Raw genomic sequence first — 14,954 nt, forward strand, 5'->3', positions numbered from 1 at the left:
CGGCGATCCTCCGCATTCGCGAACCCGTGCCACACTTTCCCAGTCCTGGCTCCGGAGGGGAGCGCCATATCTGAGACCGAGCATGAGAACACCGGTCTGGCCAGCGGCCGGTGCTGCCACCGAATGGAGCTGGCTGATTCTCCTCGCCCTTGGAGTCCCCGCTTCTTCACACATGCACGTTTATCCTCGCCTGTGTGCAGCGCACACGCCCGCGCCGTCGCGGGGCTCCACTACACCACCCACGCTCTACGCACAACTCGCTTGGAAGCTGCATGCGAGAATTCGTGCTGACGGTGACATAGCCACTCGAATCTAGGCAGCGCGAGCGCCGCCGCGAGATTTTCGTGCAGGGCGCCGTCGTCGTGTCCACCGCCACGCCACGACGATCATAGTCCGCGAACCTTCGCAGTCATCTTACTCTTCCCAATTTCACGCACACGCTAACCCAGGACTCAGATCTATTCATTAGTTTTCGGCGTTCACCCCCCTAAGCCACCGCTCGTGCTGCGGCGGTCCCCCCCGCCCTGTCATTCTCGTCGAGATTGCTGCTCCCGCTCAGCGCGACAATGGCCATCCCCGCCTCCGGTCCTCGCCGACGCCGCCGTCCCCGCACTTGTCATGGCGCTGACAAGCCCCCGCACGCGCCGCCGCCGTCGCGCGCATATATCCCCCGCCCTTGCCGCGTCGCACCTCTAGAGCCCATTCTGCTCCCTCTATCCTTCCCGTTCCGCTCTGCTCCATCCGTCTTCCGTGGCTCTGCTCTTACCACACGCCATGCCATTCTTCGCCCGTACCTCCGTGCTCACCACGGCTGCCGCCATTGCGGCTACAATCTTTGCGCCCCTCATCGCCACGCAGTCCACGGCGCCCGCATGCGGTACGACATGTCTCACGAACTCGCTCGCTGACTCGGGCTGCGACACCGCGACCCCGTCCTGCCTCTGCAACTCGCAGCAGTACATCAGCGCCGTGCTCTCGTGTGCACAGTCCTCCTGCGATGCCTCGGATCTCGCCGCCGCGGTCGCCTACGCTGAGAACCTCTGTTCTGGTGCGGGCGTCACGCTCTCTATCGACACCGCGACGCTCAGCGCCGCGAGCGGATCCGCCACCGCTGACGCGAGCTCCTCCGTCGAGGCGTCAACCACCGAGGCCTCGTCCACCGCGGAGTCCACCGCCGCTGCGTCGTCTACAGAAGCTTCGTCGTCCGCCGAGGCAACTTCGGAGGCCGCGTCTTCCTCAGAGACTGCTTCATCCTCCTCCTCCGCTACTGCCGAGTCGTCATCCTCCGCCGAGTCGTCCTCTTCCGCCGCCGCCGAGTCTTCGTCGTCTGCGTCCTCCTCGCACGCGTCGTCCTCGACGCTCTCCACCTCCACGACCTCGCATTCCTCCTCCGCCTCTTCGACGAGCTCGTCCACTCCCAGCGTGTCTACCTCCGCCTCTTCCGCTGGGAATCTCGCCGCGCCTTTCCCCTTCAGCAGCGTGTTCTTCATCAACGGCAACTCCGCTGCCCTCGCCCTCCTCTTCGGAGCCCTCTTCGGCGCCGTCCTTGTGCTCTGAGCTTGTGTTCTTCTGGATGGTCCAAATTGGTTACGTGACAAAAGCAGTGCCTTGTACAATTAGTTTGCATGTCCTTTCTATTTGTGTGGTCCAGGTGTAGTTAGTTAGTGTATTCAATGGCGACAATTGTGTTCTTAAAAGACAACGAGTATCGTCACTACAACCTGTGTTGTCATATACCATGCCTCTCCCGTGTCGTGCAAACCAAAATATACATTCCACCTACAATCGGCCGAATATATAGTGAATGAAATAATATCATACAGAGAAGATAAGAGTTAACACAATATAACAAAAAACAAGAACTCCCCCGAGGCCTAGATTGTCGAGCAGGAGAGCCTGCTGCCAAATCATATGAGTAATAGTGTTTGCCATACTAAGCCCAAAAAGAAAAAAGCACACAACTGGTCATGTCAACGTGGCACATAAAATGTGAAGCGCAAGTTATTCTCGGCGCGAGGATGAAACTTTCATACTGCGAACGCGCTTAAGCAGGCCGTTGGGCGGCGGTGCAGCCGCGGCATCGGTGCCAGCAGCGATAGCAGCCACTGCATCACCGTGATGTTGATGGTGCGGATGGCTCGCATGCGGTGGCGGGAACGACGGCGATAGCGGCGCGCTTGCAGTACCCGGCGAGGATGCCTGCCGGATCATGCGGGGCGCGCTGCCGCTAAGCATCGACGACGACGCCATCACCACCGACGACTTGGCCTGGTGCGAAGATGGCTCCTCCAATATAGCAGAGTACTGCGGCCGCGCGGTCGGCGTGGTGTCGTCTGTGCTGTAGCTCCGCATACGTCTCCGCGGAGGGATCTCGGGTAGCGGAGTCTTAGTAGGAGACGACGTCGACGGCGACGAGGACGCTGAGTGCTCCGTGGGACTGGGCAGCGGCTTTAGGTTGATGCCAATGATCTTCTGCACAATAGACCGCTTTCGCGTAAGACCGCCAGCACTGCCACTTGCAAGCGAGGTCGTGTCCGCTCCATATCCGACCTTGCTGAAGTCAACCACCGCGCTCTCGCTCTCCTTCGTGCGCATGCTCTGCTGCTGAATTGCCGCACGCGACGCCGGTGTGCCCTCAAGGAATGTGGAGCTGCCAAGACCCAGAGACACTTCGCCGTGGACAGGATCCGCCTTCTGCACCGGATCAAACTGCACCGAGCTCGTACCATTGATGCCTTCGATAGCAAGGGCAACGGCCTGCGACATCTTGGGGTTGTCGGCCATATAGCGCGGAGGTGCGAGCGAGTTGTTCTCTGAGTCCTTGGGAAACGCAAGCATAGGCGCCTTGGAATTATTCTTGTTGCGCGACGGAATACACGCGTCGAAGGGGCCGTCGTGGTGGAATCCAGTGCCGAAGATGCCGGTCACGTCCAGCTTGTCAATCTTGTCGAGATTGACAGACCGCTTCGACGAGTGCTTCTTATGGCTGCGTGACTTTGAGGTCGACGAAGACGCGGCCGCGTTGGCGGATGGAGATGCAAAGGGGTCAGTTGAGGTCGTCGGCGCTGGCGCAGACGACAAGTCTTTGCTAAGACGGTTCGACGAGCTTCGGTGACGGTGCTTGCGGTGTTCATGTCGCTCGGTTGTGCGTGCGTCGCGATCAGAGGTGGGTGACGCGTCACCTCCTTGTGAGACGGACGGTCGCGAGTGGTGGTGGCGCGCGCGCGGCGGAGGAAGGGGCGGCCCCATCGCGCCGCCACTGCCGGACAAGGGAGCGACAGCGGGCGCAGCTGCAGACGACGTCGACCGTGTCGATACGGCGGCAGAATGCGAGCGCGACCCCGAGTCGCGGGTCTCGCGATGGGTCCTCACGCTGACAGAGACCGACGCGGCGGACTCGGACGTAGTGCGACGCATCGGCCGCCCGGCGCGCTCGTCGAAGACGTCGGTCTCGTTGTCACTGGTGCCTGCGGCGGAGTCGCGCGCGGAAAGATCGACCAGGGGCGGGGAGGCCTGCTGAACGACGAAGACGGGGTCGAGGAAGGGATTGTTGGAGCGGAGAAGTGGGGGCGGACGCGTGCGCGCCATTGCGGGGGGCGGTTGGGCGCGCGGGGAAACGAGGGGGGAAACGGAGGGGAGTGAGCGAGGCGGGGAGGCGACATCCGCACGAAAGGGGTTGTTGGAGGCGAAGGCGGCCATGTTATATAGACGGCGGAGACGCGAGGCAAAGGGGCTGCGGAGGCCTTGAGGCGCGAAACTCGAGGCTGGCCAGGAGGCGCGCGCGTTCCGCTGGCGCGACCCCGTGAAGGAGGAGCGACGACGCCTGGTCCCGTGACCACCCCGCTGGAGGTCCCGCCGCGGCTGCAACAGGCGCGATTGATGCGCCACCCACCGCCACATGCTGCGCCACGCCCCCTGGTCGCTGACTTAGCTGCACGTGACTTCCGCGTGACTGCTTTCTCCCCCCCGCCGCTCGCTAGCCCTAGCAGTCAAAGCCCTACGCTGCTCACCAGTCCACCGAGTTCGCGATCACGCCCGCGCCCCAAGCAAGAGCAGCCTGCCAGCCTCGCCCAGCCAGCCCCCCGCCCTTCTGCCTGCTCGCTTGCACGTCGGACCCTTCCCCGCTCAGTGTTCTCGTCGCCCGCGCTGCTCATACCCTCTTACGGCAGCCATGTCTGTCGCCTCCTCCGTGCGTCTCATCCTCACCGCTCTCCATGATCTGTCCACCTGGCGCTAACCTGCAATTGCCTTCTAGAACCCCTTCAGCCTCCTCGGTACTTACTCCTTCTTGCATCCTTTGACACGACTACCTGCGATATCTTCCCACAGTCGTCTACTGCGATATCGCTGCTAACTTACCTAGCTGACGACATCGAGGACCCCGACGTGCCTGCCCCCGCCGCCGCTGCCGTCCCTCCGGCGCCGGCCAAGGAGGCCACCACCAAGCAGTCCACTTCCTCGAAGAAGATCGACGCCGCTCCCAAGTCCGCCCGCCCCGAGAATGCACGCACCCGTCCCCCGCGAAATAACGCCTCTGAGGATGCCTTCCGTGACAAGAACGCCGGCCGTGCTGCAAACCGTTCCCGTGCTCCCCCGGCAGAGGGCGCTTCATCTGACCGTCCCCGCCGTGGCCGTGGGCCCCGTGAGGGCGGTGCTCCTTCTGGACGTCGCCAGTTTGACCGTCACTCCGGAGCTGTCCCGTATGTGTGCACATTTGATCTAGTCTAATGATCTCACACTAATCAATTTCAGTGACTCCAACAAGCAGGTCGCCGAGTCTTGGGGCTCCGCTGCAACCGAGCAGAAGGACGAGCAATTTGCTACCGACTTTGCCGCTGCTGAGGTCGCCGCTCCCGGGGATGCGCTCGCATCTGGCGACGCTGTAGCCGCAGCTGCTGCTTCCTCCGACGCCGCTCCACTCGCTGAGGAGCTCGACAACTCAAAGACCTACGAGGAGTACCTCCAGGAGCTCGAGGCGAAGAGCGCCGAACTCGGCCCCAAGCTCCCCATCCGCAAGGCCAATGAGGGCGAGGATCCTTCGTCCTGGGGCTCCGTCCTGCAGGCTAAGTCCGAGGTCGCCGAGAGCGACTTCATCTCCCTCAAGCCCAAAAAGGAGACCAAGCAGAAGGCCACCAAGAAGGAGAAGACGACCCTCGATTTTGAACCTACCTTCACTCCGCCTCCCAGCGCTGCCTCCTCTAGCCGCCGAGGCGGCCGAGGAGATCGCTCCGACCGTGGACCCGGCCGTGGTGGCCGCGGCGGTAGCAGAGGCGGCCGTGGTGGTAACCGTCCCCCTTCCACCTCCCACACATCCACCCGTGCCGCACCCGCTGCGCCCGCTTCCGTCAACCTGTCCAGCACGGCTGATTTCCCGTCCCTGTAAAATCACTCGCACCATGGTCTAGCTCTCTACCTCTCCTTCTCCGCCGCCCTCCCGCCTCTCTCCTTCAGCAGACTTCTAGTCCGACCTGCACACTTGTCCTAATTCCTCCTTCAATACGTCACCAAATGTCTTTCCTTTTCGTTTCTTCTTTGCCTCCGATTCCCTATTAAGAACCTGCGTGCTGTTCATATGCATCATCTCAAAGTATCGCCTGCTTTTTGTCTTAAAGTGTAATCATGCCTTTGTCTCTTGTTAATTTTCTTGGAGGATTTACTCAAAATGTGCTTGTAAAAGTTCGTCTTTTGTTACTATATCGTGGTCAAATTCGCCTGGGTTTGTGTATTTCAAACAAGGTGGCAAGTGTACTGTACATCGCAATTTAAAAATTTGATTAAAAACACTAATTGTACAAGCCGCTTAAAAACCAAGTCATCTTAGGTTACGCAAACACATCAGACCGCTCGACTTCCATGTCCTCATTCTCCATCTCGTTGAACGCCGTGAAATGTATCGGCCGATGCATCTCGTGGTAAAACGGCAGCGGCGTGTCCAACTTCAAGTCGTACCGCGCGTTCGGATTCCATGCAGCACCAACGAACGCGTTGTTCCAGAACCCGGTCTCCGGCACCAAGAAAAAGCCCATGATCCGATCCGAGAGAAGTAACTGGCACTTTTCGCCAAATGACGGCATGTATCCTTGCGGCGTGGCAGACACGAGGTCCCGGTTGTGCGAACCCCATTCGATGCCCTCTGGACGCAATGTGTACGCCGTTAACGACACGGAACCTGGCGTGAACGAGACCGTCATCGTCACCGATGATTTTCCATCCCATCCGCCTTCTTCCGATTCGTGTCCCTTAATAATGCCCGCGTGTGTCGTCACGTCCGCAGGTGCGATGGCGGTAAGCTCCTGCACCTGCGTGTGTATCCAGCCCAGCGGCTCGAGATCCTTCAGCAAAAACTCGTGCTCGGGAAGAAGACTCGGCAGCTGCACCGCCTGTGCATTGCCAAGTTGCGGTACCATCACAATACACCGGATTTCCTTCACCTGCTCGTGATCCGCCGGTGACGCACCGTACAAGAATCCGGCGACCTGAGCCCGCAAGTCTGAGATCTCGATAAACTTCTTGAGAATGTTCTTCGGCATAATGTACGTAAACTGGTCTGCATCGTCACGGATATTATCAGAAGATACGTAGATATTCTTCGTCCGCATATGTAGATTACCCGCAGAAATCGCCCGCGTTCGCCATTCTGTCTTTGATGCGAATGTCTGTTGCTCGTAGTTACTTGTTGTCACAACGTAGATCTCGTCGCCGTGCACGTTCTGCGTCTTCGTCTTAACCGCTGTCAACTGCGACTGTTCCTCCTGTTGCTGAGCTTCGATCTCGGCAATCTCCTGTCGTCGTTGCGACGGAGCTTTGATCTCCTGGCCAAGGATCAGATCCCGGATCTCGTGCTGCGTAAGCGACGCCACATTCACGTTGTTCTTCTTGCCGTAGTCGTTCAAAATCAGATCGCGAAGTTGCACTTCGACCTTGATCCACTCCTCGTCAGTAAACGATGGCCAAATATGGTGCTCGAGCGTCACGACAGACTTGTCCGGCCGTAGAATGATCTTTGCCTTATCAATGTTCACATGCAGCGCTCTTAGGATCAACACGAGTCTTGAAAACGCAGTGTAAGAAGAAATTGTCTTCAGCCAGTCGTCGTATAGGTTGAACAACACCATCTGTGGCTCGGTTGCCTTGAGAATCATCTCAGCCAGTTTCTCAATCTTCATCGCAGCCTGGAATGGCAACTGGAGCTCCGACGGACGAATCGAAATGTTCGGGAAATCAAGTAGATGGACTTCAAGCGGATCCAAGATACCCTTACGCGTCACAATTAATTGCTTCGGCTGCTCTTCCACTGGCAGCGAACGAATTAGCGCAGCGACTTCCTCTGCGGTCTTCCACTTCGCAAGCTGTCCAAGACGCTTCTGGCCAACCCACACAGACGTGTGAATAATCTTCAAAAACAATTGTCCCGTTCTAGGATTGAAAATAAAAATGGCACCATTGATAGGCTTCGTCGTCAGGTTGCCCTCGAACGTCTTGTGTATCGTTACACGATACACGTTACTATCATCCACAAAGAATTGAACTAAATAATGTCAGAACACAATCAAAACACAGCCCACAAAAGGCACTTACTTTGATTGTTGAAAAGCTCGCTGTAGTTCTGAGAATTCAAAAACGTCTCCTGTGGTTCCGACGAGTAGAGCTGCAAGCCCTTCCGGATACGCTCACGCAAGACATACAATGCCGGGTTCTCCTTCATAATCTTCCCCATAGCCTGCTGGATGAGAGGCTTCAAGCCCGGGAACCAGTTTCCATATGCATCGTAAATGTTGTAAGCAAGATCAATGCCAACCATCAATCCAGTTGGCGACGGATAAATACTAGTGCTATCTGTCGTGTAATCCAAAAACTTTGCACGCGTGTAGCGCGAAATGTCGTGGGAATCGTAATCACCGTACCGAAGCTGAACGTCGATCCAGAACTTATTTGCCGTCGCCGCGTCCATCACATCCTTGGAATCATGTAGTAGCGAAGGTCTGCACACACTCCATCTGTATGCGCTGAATAGCAACACATCAGCGCATGACGAGTTCATCTTGTACGACTTTCGCGGATGAATAGTTTCCTTCTGTACGCTCTCAATCTGTAGAACATCCGTCTCTTGATCCAAGACCTGGCATAAATCAAACACCACGCTCTCGTGAATTTTCTGCCACAAATGCGCACGGAAAATCTGAATCAATGAAATTTTCAACGTGGGAATTTTGCCGTGCAAAAAGATACCAGTCAAGTCAAGTTGGACAAGGAAGCCAACATACACGTTTGCGCGATTAATTGTAGGCGACCACCACAGCGTAAACCGACGATTCGGGATCTGGTTCAGACCAGATCGCTGAGCAATAGTCAACTTCTTGAACTTCATGGAGTCCTCAAAACCGGATGCCTTCTCCCAAAAGAGGCCTTCCCAGCTCGGGAATCCTGTAGCCTTGAACAACGTGTGTTCTAAAATCGTTTCAATACCGCCTAGCGCTTGAATAACATCCGTGCGGTACGCGTTCAAATTCCACAATTTACCGTCGTGTCTTTGGCTTGTCCACCAGAACGGGTTGGATTTCGCAATCGAATATTGCTTGAATTCAGTACGCACGCGATGTCCCTTGTCATAAGCAAGAGTATGTCTATCCTTCTGGAATAGCGTGTTGATACGAGGAAGACCTCTATCCCAACTATCTTCGAGGTCCTCGAGTGTAAGCCGACGGTTTTGCTGATTAGCCTCCTGGCGTTTGAGCGCGTATTCGGCCCACACGCGTTGTGAATCGACGAATTCAGATTCCCATGTAGTCAAATATCTGAAAATATTCGGGATCAATTGATCTTCATCGTGGCTCATACCAGCGCGGAAATGCGTAATCCCAGTATCCGTCTGCCTCGACCATCTCAAATCCGAAGCCGGAATCAGAATGTGACTTGCACTAAGCATTCCCAGACCTCCAAGCTCCTTAGGCGTGTAAAACACTGCAGGAGGAAATCGTGATGGCATCTTAGAGTTCAATCCGATCTTCACGCGGGTTTGAATTTTCGTCTCACATTTGACAAGAACATCTAGAAGCTGCTCAGTTGATATAGCCGCCTCGCGATAGTACGTGAACAGCGCAATAAGCGCCGTGTTCCATTTGTTCGCAATCTTCGTAAAAGTCGTCGATCCCGACGACATCAGAATTTGACGGATTCGGTTGTTGAATTTTGCGATATCATCTTCAGTTACTCTCAAAAATGCATATGCCGTGCGCTCCTTGGTAGATTCGTTCACCAAACTCCAAACACTGTCCTTAACTGCAACCTCCGTAGCCTCGGCTCTGCTCTTTGGAAGAATGCGGACCTCAAATCCGCACATGGAAAAAAGCAAGTTTGGATTGTCTTTGCTGTAGACAGACGCAAAAGTATCTTCCCACTCGATAGTTGTAACAGAACGCGGCAAACGATTCTTCAGTTCCCAGAAGACGGCTCTGCCTAGATTGACATCGTGTCGCATTAGCCGCATTCGACTATCGCGGGGCCAGCATTTCCTGTTGTTGTAACCAACAACATTTTCGAAATTAGGATCTGGCTGCTCGGTAAGGAATCGCTGGATCAGCTCCCGGGCTTCATCAGCAGTGAAACGGAAGAACATGTGAATCCGATCGATATAGCGCGAGTACAACCTAATCGGATGCCGACTTTCGGTCTCTGTATCTTTGAATTGCAAGAACTCGTTCGGAGCAATGGAAGGGCCAGCTAGATCTGTCGCACGCTGCAGTCCCAGGAGGAGAATATCAACAACGAGACCGTAGTACTGAAACACAAAAGAGGAGAACTGCAAACCGCGGAGCATGCCATAGTTGTTGATATGGTTCATATCCTTGTACGTAAGATTAACGTTGTTCTTGGCTCTATTGAACAGTTAGTCTCATATCTATTGAGCATATTGCGCAACAAACATACGTGATGTAATCCGCAATGTTCGCGTCGACAATGAGTCGAAGAAGTCGATTAAGCAGCGTCAAATCGGTTTTCTCGGCCAGCTTGCTCAATGTGGTCTCGATCATTACGTTGCATTGGCCCTCAGATGCGTCCCACACGTTGTCCAAATTGTTGATTCCTTGGCACCATTTGTATACAAGCAGTGGCGGGACCTCGGCGTCGCTAGGCTTTACCCAGTTGGGGAACAACCTTCGCTTGTCAGCTTCGTACCAGAGGTATTGATCCAAGTACGCATCGGTAATTTTCTCAAGCGGGTCAATGTCAATAACCGGCGTGATGTGACTGTAATGATCCATCATATCGATGCCAACCTCCTTGAAGGCACGCTGCGTCAGCAAGAACGTCTTCACTCGACTCAAGCACTCATGTGGATTGTCATAAGCCTGTTCAATCAATGCCAATTCCTCTCGCTGTGACTGGTTCAATCTTCCCTTGATCGAATAAGCTTCTTTCAATCGTTCCAGTGCAAGAACAAGCAACTTGGTGTCGTGCTTATAACTCAATGGAGGAAACAAAATCGGCGTGAATTTTCGGCTCTCGAGCCAGTGCAGCATAGACGTGTACATAGCAACGCCCTCCTCTGGCGTCACATACGGTCCATCTTTCAAGAAATTGTGCTGTCGCTCCTGCTCGGCCTTGAGCCACAAGCGCGTCAATCGGCCAAGATTCTTCTTTGCGACCGTCTTGTCAACTGTAGCGCCGCGTCGGATTCGCTCTCTGTTATAGTGAGCAACAGATATCCATCCATCCGCCTTAGCTTTCACGTATCGCAAGATTATGTTCTCGACAGGAGCAGGCAGTCCGGGGACCTTCCATGGGATATTGGCTTTCCAGCACCGCCAGGCTTCACTGAGATGCTGTAGAATAGTCTTTGCCTTGTTTTGTTTAAGGCCCTCTGGAATCATGTCAAGAATATCATGCATAACAGATGAGCGAAGTTCAAGATCATAGTATGACTCAACGCGCTGCTTCGTCACTGTCTTCGCAACACCCTTGGAATGGCGTCCTTCAAATTGTCGCGCAAGCAAGTTGCCTAGCCAGATCTCCAACAAAGGAATAATTCCACGCAAAAAGAAGAGCCAGACGCGCCACGACGGCTGCCAAAATCCACATCCAGGACCTTTGCCAATGACGACGTTGAATCTGTAGTAAATGACGTGCTTTAGATCCTTGCATGCACGAATTTGATGCATAACCTTGTACTTGTAACGGTAGATACCTGTCAACTGACCAAGGTGATTGAGCGTGTAATGAATACCATCTGCTAGTTGGAACGCGTCAACGTTTCCGAGGCGGTACTGCACTTGAGCGTCGACGAGAAGCTTTGTAACACGTAGGATCTCGCGCATTAAATGGAACGCATTTCCAAATCGCGAACGCTTGCGCTCCTTCGTCGTCAGCGTCTTGGTTGGCTTGAGATTGAAGTTGAAATCAAGATGCAAGTATGTAAGACCCTTTCGGTGAATGAGTAAGTTCAACATGTTGAATCCCTGTCGGCAGAGCTGTAGGCCTGCTTCAACCCAATCGATAGTCGTCTGCTGAAAGTACTTGGTATTCTTCAAGTTTTTGAACAAGTACTGCTTGCGCTGGTTGCTTGGCTTTCGTGTACGCAGCGCGTTCAGAACGTACGTCTTCAGAAGCTTCTGATAAGATACTCGGACCTTTACGGGATAGCCGGCAGGTGAGTGTTCCAAATACCAATTCTTGATAAGCGCGACATCCTGTGCACGAACCATAGAACCACTACGACGATCAAACGGATATGGCGCCCACCAGAGAGCGACGGCACCGGCCGTGTTTTCGGTCGTCAACTCGTTGTCAGCAAAAAAGGGTTCAAAATCTCCAGGTAACTCGAATTCGTCGTCTTCTTCAGCGTCGCCAAAGATAAGCTCCTCATGAGTCACATCCAGATCCGGCATCACTTGTCGAATCGAAATCGGCGCGAGACTAGAATCAAAATAATATGCCGGTAGGTCTGGATTGTCGCTGCGAATATAGACATTCTGAGGATCACTGTACCAATCGATCTCGACTGAGCGCGGAAGAGAATTGTACAGATGAGGAAACGCGATTCGGTATTCCGTTCTGATCGGTGAGCGAAATATAATTCTGTCGATCGAGTTGAATTCGCCAAAATCCTCGTCATTTGGATCAATGTCTTTGTACAGCTTCTCGAATTTTGGACCACCAGGAATCGCGACATTCAGTGCCTTGGCAGTAAAGAAGGACTTCTTGTCAAACATATAAAAATAGTTCTTTTCTGAAATGTCTGAAAGTAAGGCATGAGAAAGACGAAGAAGCGTAGACCTCTGTGGTAGATCTAGTGTCCACTTGCGGTACGATGGACCAGGCACATACTCCTTCTCGTCGATCAAAGGCCGGTGGTCGTAAAACCATTCGTACACAGCCGAATCTTCCTGCTCGTCCAGCTCGAGTTGAATCGGTTCCAATGGCTCGACATCCTCAATGTTTTCAGACCAGGAGATGGGCGGTTCTTCGTCGTCAAACGGCGGAAATCTCATGCGCTTGAAGTGACGACGATCACGCTTCTCACGTCGCATCATGAGCCACATGGTTGCCCACTGTGCGGTGTAAACAGGCTCGATGACACGAGGAATTTCGTTGACAAAGGTGATTGCTCCAGTGATATGATACAGCACATTCACCTCTCGTACTTGTTCCCATGGCTGGGGCATATTTTCAAGCAGCTTGATGATAGCGTGAGGCATGTACTTCAGGGCGCCCAAATAAGATCGCTTGTCCGCAGCGAATTTTTTCGAAGACATGTCGCCGTGGTCGCGCATAATTTTACGCAGGTGCTCCGGAGGCATGTCAGCCTTCTGTACCTGCAGAAACGACGTCGTGGGTCTCTTCTCGCCAAACTTCTGTTTCTGGAGTTGATTCCATTTTCGCTTGCGCTCATTCAGCTTTGGTAGCTCGGGGTCGTATGGTGCACGGAATGCCGACGGCGCAGATGGCGGTGGTGGAGGTGGTGGCGACGCTGGTGGCGGGGGGGGAAGTAGTGACGCAGATGGAGGAGGCGGTGGTGGTAGTGTCGATGGTGGGGGGGGTGGCGGCGGAGCCGCGCTGCCGCGTCCAGGCGGAGGGAAAGGAGTTGATCCCGGAGGTGGCCCGGTCCATCCAGGAGGGAGCCCAGACATGATGGCGGCGATCTAACAGGACGGAGCAAGCGAATGCCGAAGTTGAATATGTGCGAAGTGGACGAGTTCGCGATGAACGAACCTGAAAACCGATGGTGCGCAACAGAGAAAGTTTATCGAACACGGTGTCGAGCTTACACGGAGTAAGTGTTTTGTGTCGCGGCTGCATACGCGCCGAACGCTTTGGACCGATTTTCAAGATTCGTGAGCCGTGACAGTAAATCTTGAAACGACTAATGAACTAAATGTACCTTTGCCACGGATAAAGCAAGAGGAGAAAAAAAGTTTGGAACAATTATTACATATTAAATCATCATCAGTGTGCATCGCCCATACATATTCGCGAAATTCAAATGACAATCAACCAAAAAATGCAAAACTCATAAGTATAGTTACAGATACCCTTGTAGATTTACATGACAATGGTCAAAAAAGCAAAACTAAAACACTATCCATGATTCAAGTTGAAGGGGGTGGGGCTGGATTATGAGGTGCTACTTTCGCAAGCTCCTTGGTCCTCTTCTCACAAGCTTTGGCAGGCTTGCCAACTCTCTCTGCGATCCGTCTCCATTTGCTCTCCGCGTCCTCTTTGACCGCCTCAATTAAGCGCTCATCCTCCTCAGTATTCCATGTGGTGTGTTTCATGTCAGCATAATAGTGCTTCTTGATAGCACCTGCGGTTCGATTGGGAAATTCCTTGGTTATAGCTTGCCACTTTGTTCCCAATTCGACTAGTACCCGCAGACGATCTTCTTCCGACTTTGTCCAGACTGTTGCTCGTGCGGGAGGGGGCCTCTGCTTAGCTAGTTGCTGAAGTTGGGTAAGCGGTGCTTGCTGGCCCATCCGTGCCTGCTGAACCATTTGCATCTGCTGGCCCATAGGCACTTGCTGCATCATGGGCGGCATCTGCTGTCGTTGATGCTGTTGGAGTTGCTGCTGCTGTTGTTGTTGTTGTAGTTGTTGGAGTTGTTGCTGCGATGGCATCTGCTGCTGAGATTGCTGTTGCTGTTGTTGTTGTTGTTGCTGTTGTTGCTGTTGTTGTTGCTGTTGTTGTTGTTGCTGCTGCTGTAGCTGTTGCTGCTGGGAAAGTGATTGTTGCGGAATTTGCTGCAGTTGCTGCTGCTGCTGAGTCACTGACTGCTGTGGCTGTTGCTGCTGTTGCTGCTGCTGCTGCTGCTGCTGCTGCTGCTGCTGCTGCTGCTGCTGCTGCTGTGACTGCTGTGCTTGTTGCGGCTGTTGCAGCAGTTGCTGTTGCTGGGGAGGCATCTGCATGCTGGACAAGCCATCAGGATTATTTGTTGTGTGATTCATGGACACCACAGGGCTCATCTTCTGCTTCTTGATAACATGGCCAGATGGGCCAACGGCAGCTACGGCGGCAACTACTGCGGCTGTAGCAGCAGTGGAACCACCAGGTATGTCTGCGTGATCCAGCGGATCAAATGCAAAGGAAGGAGACACACTGCCGACAGCGGCCTGAGAAACCGAGCGGCGTTGCTGTTGTTGCTGTTGTTGCTGTTGCTGCTGCTGTTGTTGGACAGCTGTCATGAGCATCTGTTGCTGCTGAGGTTGCTGTTGCATCATCGGAGCCTGCATGAGCGGCGTTTGAGATATATGGTGCGGTGACGGTGTCGGTGTCTGGAGTAGAAATGGAGGAGGATGAGGACGCTTGTTATCGTAAACGCGAGGAGTTGCGTAACCGCTATCAGAGAAAGACGATGCGTCGCTTTGTGAGGCATTGTGATGGAGCGATTGAGCAGTTGGCTGCTGCGGCTGCTGCTGTTGTGATGCCGACGGAGACGCAGTTGACGTTCCAGCGGGCAGAGG

At 54.0% G+C, this 14,954-nt stretch overlaps 6 protein-coding genes across 6 annotated transcripts; 3 read left to right on the forward strand and 3 right to left on the reverse strand.

Moving 5' to 3' along the window:
• Positions 1-30: 30 nt before the first annotated feature.
• V1518DRAFT_418082 (uncharacterized protein) lies at positions 31-702 on the forward strand. The gene has a single exon (XM_066904457.1). It carries the CDS (start codon positions 83-85, stop codon positions 314-316), a length of 234 nt encoding a protein of 77 aa, XP_066759137.1. The 5' UTR covers positions 31-82; the 3' UTR covers positions 317-702.
• On the forward strand, positions 703-1,825 carry V1518DRAFT_418083 (uncharacterized protein). Its single transcript, XM_066904458.1, has one exon. It carries the CDS (start codon positions 775-777, stop codon positions 1,555-1,557), a length of 783 nt encoding a protein of 260 aa, XP_066759138.1. The 5' UTR covers positions 703-774; the 3' UTR covers positions 1,558-1,825.
• Positions 1,648-3,834, reverse strand: V1518DRAFT_418084 (Pal1 cell morphology protein-domain-containing protein). Its single transcript, XM_066904459.1, has one exon. It carries the CDS (start codon positions 3,697-3,699, stop codon positions 2,002-2,004), a length of 1,698 nt encoding a protein of 565 aa, XP_066759139.1. The 5' UTR covers positions 3,700-3,834; the 3' UTR covers positions 1,648-2,001.
• Positions 3,835-4,052: 218 nt separating this feature from the next.
• Positions 4,053-5,785, forward strand: V1518DRAFT_418085 (uncharacterized protein). The gene is made up of 4 exons (XM_066904460.1): positions 4,053-4,189; positions 4,256-4,274; positions 4,364-4,700; positions 4,753-5,785. Exons 1-4 carry the CDS (start codon positions 4,172-4,174, stop codon positions 5,381-5,383), a joined length of 1,005 nt encoding a protein of 334 aa, XP_066759140.1. The 5' UTR covers positions 4,053-4,171; the 3' UTR covers positions 5,384-5,785.
• Positions 5,725-13,201, reverse strand: V1518DRAFT_433777 (NUC071 domain-containing protein). Its single transcript, XM_066906233.1, has 3 exons — positions 9,928-13,201; positions 7,579-9,875; positions 5,725-7,528 (listed from the first exon to the last, which is right to left on the reverse strand). The coding sequence occupies exons 1-3, from the start codon at positions 13,125-13,127 to the stop codon at positions 5,823-5,825; spliced, it is 7,203 nt and encodes a 2,400-aa protein (XP_066759141.1). The 5' UTR covers positions 13,128-13,201; the 3' UTR covers positions 5,725-5,822.
• A 75-nt stretch (positions 13,202-13,276) lies between these two features.
• On the reverse strand, positions 13,277-14,310 carry V1518DRAFT_418089 (uncharacterized protein). The gene has a single exon (XM_066904461.1). The coding sequence runs from the start codon at positions 14,109-14,111 to the stop codon at positions 13,587-13,589; it is 525 nt and encodes a 174-aa protein (XP_066759142.1). The 5' UTR covers positions 14,112-14,310; the 3' UTR covers positions 13,277-13,586.
• Between the last annotated feature and the right edge of the window lie 644 nt (positions 14,311-14,954).

The sequence above is a fragment of the Limtongia smithiae genome (genome assembly GCF_038497785.1).
Source record: "Limtongia smithiae strain NRRL Y-17922 unplaced genomic scaffold V1518scaffold_7, whole genome shotgun sequence".
NCBI lineage: Eukaryota > Fungi > Ascomycota > Lipomycetes > Lipomycetales > Lipomycetaceae > Limtongia > Limtongia smithiae.